Source organism: Antechinus flavipes, chromosome X (genome assembly GCF_016432865.1).
Source record: "Antechinus flavipes isolate AdamAnt ecotype Samford, QLD, Australia chromosome X, AdamAnt_v2, whole genome shotgun sequence".
Classification (NCBI taxonomy): Eukaryota; Metazoa; Chordata; class Mammalia; order Dasyuromorphia; family Dasyuridae; genus Antechinus; species Antechinus flavipes.
Window position 1 is genome coordinate 82,985,731 of NC_067404.1, and position 7,792 is coordinate 82,993,522.

At 57.6% G+C, this 7,792-nt stretch overlaps 1 protein-coding gene across 2 annotated transcripts; it reads left to right on the forward strand.

The window, feature by feature from the left end:
* Nucleotides 1-2,043: 2,043 nt before the first annotated feature.
* SLC7A3 (solute carrier family 7 member 3) lies at nucleotides 2,044-7,494 on the forward strand. Of its 2 annotated transcripts, XM_051968426.1 has the most exons (13): nucleotides 2,044-2,150; nucleotides 2,284-2,457; nucleotides 3,472-3,863; nucleotides 3,991-4,149; nucleotides 4,294-4,471; nucleotides 4,897-5,009; nucleotides 5,170-5,392; nucleotides 5,602-5,741; nucleotides 5,918-6,020; nucleotides 6,228-6,415; nucleotides 6,508-6,674; nucleotides 6,831-6,939; nucleotides 7,065-7,494. In XM_051968426.1, the coding sequence occupies exons 3-13, from the start codon at nucleotides 3,494-3,496 to the stop codon at nucleotides 7,193-7,195; spliced, it is 1,881 nt and encodes a 626-aa protein (XP_051824386.1). In that variant the 5' UTR covers nucleotides 2,044-2,150; nucleotides 2,284-2,457; nucleotides 3,472-3,493; the 3' UTR covers nucleotides 7,196-7,494. The 2 variants fall into 2 exon arrangements, with proteins under 2 accessions (XP_051824386.1, XP_051824387.1); XM_051968427.1 differs by lacking the exons at nucleotides 2,044-2,150; nucleotides 2,284-2,457 and adding an exon at nucleotides 2,915-3,000.
* The last annotated feature ends 298 nt before the right edge of the window (nucleotides 7,495-7,792 follow it).

The window sequence follows — 7,792 nt, forward strand, 5'->3', positions numbered from 1 at the left end:
TCCCATTAGACACTGAGTTCTCTTACCTTCCGGACACATTTGAGATTCTGGAAGGCCCAGCCCCGGGCTCTGGACACAATAGGTACTTAGCTGATTTTGAAACTAAATTGATCACTTTTTGCCTCCGGTCTCGGAGGAATACTAGTCTTAACTCCCTTCTATGAAGCCGAGGGCCGGGACTGGGTCCTAGTTCATCTTTCTTTCACCATTGCCTAACGACAGGGCTTTGCATGGAGCCGATACTTCACAATGATGTTTGTGGAAGTGGGTGGAAATGAAATAATGTGTGGTTTTGGAGGAAAAAAAAATGGGACAGGCTAGGTGGAGAAAAGGGGCAGGGTGGGTTTCCAGTGTGTAATCGAGGAAGTTTTGGGGGTGGGGATGATCAGAGGGAGGGGGAGGGCGGTTGGCCGGGAGCCTGGAATGCTGGGACTAGAAATTAAAATGGAATCTGGGGAAAACATTCTGTTGACCTAGGGTAGGAAGGGTGGGACCGGACAAACCAGGTAGGAGGCTCTTCCAGATAAGATCTGCTGGAGCGATAGACTGGCGGGAGGATTGCGGAGGTGGCCCGAACTCCGCGAGGTAGCCTTTGAGGGGCTCTGGGAGGTCAAACCTAAGTTCAAAGTTGAGGCCCTCAGGCCGGCCGGCTGAAGAGCCGCATGAAGAGCCTTAGCCTTGGAAGTCCGTGAGCCGGCCAAGCTCCAAGCTCCCTCGGGTCAAGTGGAACCATCTCTGCACCGTGGGGCCAGAGAGGCCCTGGCAGGAGAGGCGGCGGAGGCCCGGCCAGCCTCGGGGCCCCCCAAGGAGCTTTCTAAAACGGGGGAAGTGTGGAATTCCCTGTGGCAGGGACAGCACAGATCTGTGTACGAGCAGAGCGCAGAGCTCCCCGCGTGGGCGCGTGCGTGCTGGGCTGGGCGCCGAGAAGGAGAAGAGGAAACCTGCCCTTGGCTTCAAGGGGTTTCCATTCCCAGATTAAGCAATACCAGGTAAATGAATGCCCCCAGGAAGGACTTGGGACCGGAAGAGCTTGGGGGATGAGGGCCGCTTGGGGGATGAGGGCCGGATGGAGCCACCGAGGAGCTGGGCCAGGCCTCCGCACCCCCCACTGTTCAAGCCTGCCGGTGCTCCCTAGGTCACTGGGTGGGACATCGGCTCCCACATTCCCAACTGGAAGGGAGGGAAGGAGGGAAGTCCAACCCGAAACGGAGCCCCACCCACCCACCTGAAGGGATCTATCCAAATCCGCTCCAGGACGGAGCAGGGAAGCGAAGGCAGGTCTTCCTTGGGGCTCCAGACAGAGCTGCCTCTGTGGCCTCCGGGAATGCTGTTCTTTGTCCTTCCATTACTGTCCCTGCTTTGAAGTGGCTGGGGGACTGGACAAAGTGATTTTCAGGGGGAGCACTGGAAATGTTTCTATGGGAGAGAGTCATCTCCAGGGAGTCCCCGAAAGTCTCCTTCGGCAATTAGCTCGACTTAGACCCTCTCCTATAGGGGATGTACTAGAGTAGGCTGGGTGAAGATAGGGCTGGGGGCTGAAGGCCAATGACGTGAGAGGGGAGGGGTCGGGGACCCGAAGGCTTCGGCTCCAGCCCCCGCCCCTCATTGAACCGAGGCGCCAAAAGGATGAGTGATTTGCTCAACGGTCCCTACGGACAACTTGTCTAGCTGGCGGTGTGGGGATTCGAACTCGGAGCTGGTGAGTTCAAGTTGTTCGCGCCCCTGCCATTGCACCTGGTGGTCTGTGCGCTGAAAAGGGCTAGAAAGGACTGGGGGACGAGGGCTCCCCGGGATGTGATGTAGCCACGTTGTGGCGGGGGCGGGGGTTGGGGGGGCGTCTCTTTCACTTGGGGCTGCGTTTCTGGCCAGGGGAGGGACTGGCCAGGCCTAGCCTGCCCTGTGGGGCGCGGGGGCAGCCCCCCGAGTCCCAGAACCACCGGGAACCTCCCCGGCTCCGCGAACTAGACAGTGACGAAACGGCGGAAGGCTGTGTACCGCCGCCAGCGCGCCCCCCCTCCGCCCCCCCCAAGCTCGGCCCAGCCCAGCCCCCGCCTGCCCAGCCAGCCGGCTGGCCTTGGAGAGTGGGCAGCCGCCTCCAGCTTCAGCCCCAGCCCCTGCCCCCTCGGTCTCCTCCGCAAGGAACGCAGCAGGTTTGGCTAGCCTGGGGGCTGGGGCCGGGCCGGGCTGGGCTGGGGTGGGGAGGGGGGGGAATCCCATGACGCGACCGGCCCCGCCCCCCGGCCCTATATAAAGGGGTACTTGGCGCGCTCTGACCCCAAGCAGCTGGTCCGAAGCGGCGAGCGGCAGCATCCCGGAGCCACTGGCATCCCCAGGAGCAGGGAGCACCTGAAGCCGAGCCGAGCCAACTCATCCCGAGCCGGTCCTCCCCGGCGACCGAGTGAGCGGGCCAGCCTCGTCCCCTCCCAGCGAGAGTGCGTGCCCCCCCGAGGCTCTTGGGTGAGTGTGCCGGGAGGGGTGCTCGGGTGGGCTGCCCTGGTCTCCCCTGCCCAGCCCGCTTCCGCAGCCCCGACACGCGGTGCCCTTGCATCTCCCGGCCCAGGACCTGTTGCTGGCTGGCTCGAACCCCCACTCCCTTTGCTCGCCCCTGCATGGGGCTGCACGGGCTTCGACCTGGTCGTGAGGCTCAGTGGCCAAGAAGCCCCCCTCTCCCCCACTCCCTGCCCTTTCAGTATGGGCAGATACTGAGGCAGGTGGCTGGGGGAGGGGGGAGGGGTCTAGTAATGGACCATCTCCACATCTCGAGGGCTGGCAACTCCTGGCCAGTTCGGAGATGGGGAGGAGGGGCCGGCTTAGCTCTCATCTTCCCTTCCCCTTCCACTCAGTTTGGGACCACGCCCAACGTGCCCCCCTGCGGGCGTGGGGAGGGGCTGGGAACTAGCATCTTGCCCTAAAGGTGGACGAGAGCCCTGGGAGGCTGGAGTGTTGGCTTCTGGGATCAGCATAGGATAGGATCAGGAGAAGCCAGCTACCGGGCCGAAGGTGAGAATCAAAGCGATGGAGCCCAGGGACACAGGAAGCTCTCCCTGGGCCCCAATGACTCCCCTTGGCCCAGTGAAGCCGCCCCTCCCTCCAGGGTAGGGAGAGGGAATCAACTTTCCCCCTGGAGCTTCCATCGGAGACCTGTTAAGTTCTGGCTGAAAGGGGAGGAGAGGGGAGCCAGGGGAGGGGGAAGATTTCCAGGTCTTCGAGCTGCTGATGTGGAGGGAGCCTGGGGCTGGGAGTGTCGAGGCAGTTCTGCTCCTGGCCCAGGGAGGCTCTGTAGTTTTATCCTTCACTGGGGGGGCTGGGGGAGGGGGGAGAATTCTCTTCCATTCAGGTGTGGATGTTCTGGGGCTAGTCCTGGCCTTAGCCCTGGGGACTAGTTCCTTTGTAAAGCAAAATTGACTGCCCCATCCTTGAGCCTTCCCCCTCCGGCCCATTTCTCTCTATTCTATTCTCTTCTTTGACCAGCCCTCAGGCACCTGAAGGAAAGATGATTGGCCGGGCTCTGAGTCGCTTTGGGAAGATGCTTATCCGGAGAAGGGTGCTGGAGCCGGGCTTGGGGGAGAGTCGCTTTGCCCGCTGCCTGAGCACCCTGGATCTGGTAGCTCTGGGTGTGGGCAGCACCTTGGGTGCAGGGGTCTACGTGCTGGCCGGTGAGGTGGCTAAGGAGAAGGCCGGGCCGGCCATCGTCATCTGCTTTCTGGTGGCCGCCATGGCCTCCGTGCTGGCTGGGCTCTGCTATGCTGAGTTTGGGGCCCGGGTCCCCCGGGCTGGCTCAGCTTATCTTTACAGTTATGTCGCTGTTGGGGAGCTGTGGGCCTTTACCACTGGCTGGAACCTCATCCTTTCCTATGTCATCGGTGAGTTGGGAGAGAGTCTGGAAGGGCTTTGTGGGTGGGGAAGTTGGGTGGCAAGAGGAAGTTAGGGGAGAAAGTGTTCAGTCACACTAGTGGTGGTCCTCCTGACCTTTATCCCCGCCCCCCACAGGTACGGCCAGTGTGGCCAGGGCCTGGAGCTCTGCTTTTGACAACCTGATTGGGAACCACATTTCACTGACCCTCCGGGGAAGCGTCTCTCTGCATGTGCCACGGATCTTGGCAGAGTACCCAGACTTCTTTGCTCTTGGCCTTGTGCTGCTGCTCACTGGTGAGGAGAGGGGAGGGGGTGGACATACAAAAACTAAGGGAGGGGATGGCTCTCGGGGGGACAAGTCTGAAGACTGAGATGATTTGCAATTTCTCTGGGTCTTCAATTAATCCATTTCTCTCTCCCCCCCCCCCCTTCTCATAGGGTTGCTGGCCCTGGGAGCCAGTGAGTCAGCTTTGGTGACCAAGGTGTTCACAGGTGTGAACCTGGTGGTTCTGGGCTTCATCATTGTTGCTGGTTTCATCAAGGGTGACATCCACAACTGGCAGCTCACCGAAAAAGACTATCAACTGGCTGCTTCTACACCTAACGGCAATCGCAGGTGAGCAGCTCTGGGCTAAGGTGGGCACCTTAAGGGGGAACAGCAAGGCCTAGTGGGAAGAGCACTGGCCTTGGAGAGATCTGCTGGCTTCAGATCTTCTGGCTGATAGATTAGGGGTTGTTCCTTAACCCCTCTGGGTTGTGGAGAAGCTCAAGCAAGATAATGTTAGCAGTTATGGGTGGTCCTCCTCCTCCTTGTTCTCCTCCTCCTCATCTTTTCTCAATCACTGTCTGGCACAAGCTTATAGAACTCTGATAATGGTGAGTGGATAAGACTGAAGAGAATTGGGGTTGTGCCTCCATATTAGAATCATCCATTACCCAGCAGATTTGGCTGAACTACCGGAACTGAGGTGGTGGGGTGCTAAAGGGACTCTTGTTCTTCCCCTTGGTCCATTCACCTTTTTGACCCCTTTTCCACTTCAGCATCGGAAGTTTGGGCTCTGGGGGCTTCATGCCTTTTGGTGTAGGAGGCATCCTCCGTGGGGCAGCCACCTGCTTCTACGCATTTGTTGGTTTTGACTGCATCGCCACTACTGGTAACATGCTATCCTCTACTGTCTGGGGCCTGGGAGGGGCTTTTATTGATGTTGGATGGAATGGGAGGGTGGAAGGATCTTTACCTCATTTAAGCTTCTATTGGGGTTAGGGGAAAGACAATTTCTCCCTGACTCTGGAACTTCTGATTCTCCCCCCCAGGGGAGGAGGCAAAGGATCCTCAGCGTTCCATTCCTGTGGGCATCGTAGTCTCACTGTTGGTCTGCTTCGTGGCCTATTTTGGTGTTTCTTCTGCTCTTACTCTCATGATGCCATATTACCTGCTGCGACCCGAGAGCCCTTTGCCAGAGGCCTTTCATTTTGTGGGATGGGCTCCTGCCCGATACCTCGTGGCAGTTGGGTCCCTTTGTGCTCTTTCCACCAGGTCAGTGCTGAAACTGGTACTTTGCATCAGTCTGAGCCTTGGGAATAACACAGCCAGACAGAGCCCTTGTAGACCTACAAGAGAGAGAGCGAGAGCCCTGGCCTAGAGAGGCACTTGAGAGGGGACAGTCCGGTTCTTTATTCATGGTATAAGTTCTTGCTAGGTCGTTATGATGCCCTCACCCCCCAACTCTCCTATTTCCCCATCAGCCTTCTGGGCTCCATGTTCCCCATGCCTCGAGTGATCTATGCCATGGCAGAGGATGGCCTTCTGTTTCGGGCTTTCGCACGAGTGCACTCCCGGACACACACCCCACTCGTGGCCACCATCGCCTCGGGCATCATCGCAGGTGAAAGTCCCTTCTTCCCTCCTTCCCCTTCCCTCCTATCCCTGCCTCTCAAAGTCTTCCCTCCCCATTCTGAACCTGCCTCCCAACCCCCTCCCCTCCCCGATGCTGATGCCTTCCACCCCCAGTTGGGGGGATAATGCTGTTGCTTCAAGGCTCTCTTCCTCCTTCCCCCCCAGCCCTGATGGCCTTTCTTTTTGAGCTCTCCGATCTCGTGGACCTCATGTCAATCGGGACGCTGCTCGCCTATTCCCTGGTGGCCGTGTGTGTTCTCATCCTCAGGTGGGCCCCCTCCTCCACTGGGGGGTCTTGTTCTCCTGGCCCACCAAGAGGAAACCATGTGTTCTTCCAAATGCCATCCCGGCCCCAAGCCAAGGCTTGGCTAGGTGGAGGTTGGGGAAGGAGGATGGGGAGTGGGAGAGAGGAAATCCCAAAGAGTGGAGAGAGCAGAGTAGACGGGAGCTAGAGCGGCCTTCTTCCTTCCTTCAGGTACCAGCCTGATGAACTAGTGCAGCCAAAGGTGGATCAGGCTGTGGAACTGCAGTGGCCACAGGAGGATAAGGAGGAACCAGAGTCTGAGAATGAAGCCCTGACCTTTCGGAGGCTCCTCTGCCCATCCCACTCTACACCCACCCAGCTCTCCGGCCATATCGTCTATGCAACTGTGTCGATTCTTGGTGAGCCATGGAGTGGGGACCCCCGGGGGACAGAGGCCCAGATCATGGCTCCCTGCTTCAGTCTGATTTCTTCTCCTTGCCTCACCCTATAGCTGTGGTGATTACAGTCCTGTGCGTGGTGTTGGCTCACTGGTCAGAGGAGCTGTTGGCTGGGAAGCTTACCTGGGTTACTCTGAGCACCCTGCTCCTGGTGCTAGTCTTCGTGAGTACTGCAATCATTTGGAAGCAGCCTCAGAGCCAGTCTCATCTGCATTTCAAGGTAAGAGACTTCTTGCAACTTCTTCCAGCCACAGCGTGCCAAGACTGGCGTTCCTTTTTCACGTCGCTAATCTTGCTTTTCTCCCTGGCACTCTCAGTGGTCCTGAGAACTTTGGGCCTGGGCACATATCTGTTTCTCATTCCACTTTCCCTTCAGGTGCCCGCAGTACCTCTCCTCCCACTGCTGAGCATCTTTGTCAATGTTTATCTCATGATGCAAATGAAGGCTGGCACCTGGGCCCGGTTTGGGGTCTGGATGCTGCTTGGTAAGTCCATGAAGGGAGGGAAGGGGATGCCATTGGAGGACCTGACCTCCAAGCTTGCTTTATGTTCCTCTCAGATCTCTTTGAGTTCTTGGTGGAGAGAGAACCACCTTTTTTCCCCCCACCAGGATTTGCCATCTACTTCACCTACGGGATCCGGCACAGTCTGGAGGGTCAGAATGCCTCAGCGTCCCCGCCTCCACCTCCAATCGCACCCAAAACTAGGAATGTCATCAGCCCTAGTGCTCCTTCTATCTGATTCCGATAGGCTGGAGGTTCTGGCAGCACAACACTGGAGATTGCCTCTGTCTTTGTTCTTGTTCAACTCTAAATCATCTTGGATCGTAGGGGATGTAGGCTGCTATTGGGTCAGGTGGGTCAGGAGGCCCGGGATGTCTCTTCCTGGGTCCCTGGAAGGGGAGGGGGCTTCTTATACAGAGCTGTATTTATTGTGATTGAAGTATTGATCTTTTGCTTTTTTTAGTCTTGACTTTTTTTTTTGCTGTCTTGTCTACTTGGTGAGCTTTTGGAATTAAACAATGGAAATGAGAGCAGAAACTGTGTGTGTTCTCTGAGTTCTCCCCCTTCCCTTCCATCTTACCTCTCAGGCCGACCCGGAACTCGGCTCTCCCCAAACTTGGGAGGGAATTGGCTGTCCTTAGAGGTAGCAACTTGCTATGGGGGTTCTAGGTGTCTTAAGACCAAGGGCAAATAGAATGAGGAATATTCTCCAGACATAAGCACGGTGGGCTGAGGCCTTGGGGCCTTTTCAATTTGAAGGGGAGGGAGGAAAGGATGGCTCTTTTGTGACACGGGTCTCTGGTCCTTTCATCTCATTCTGCCCTGCTCCAAGGCT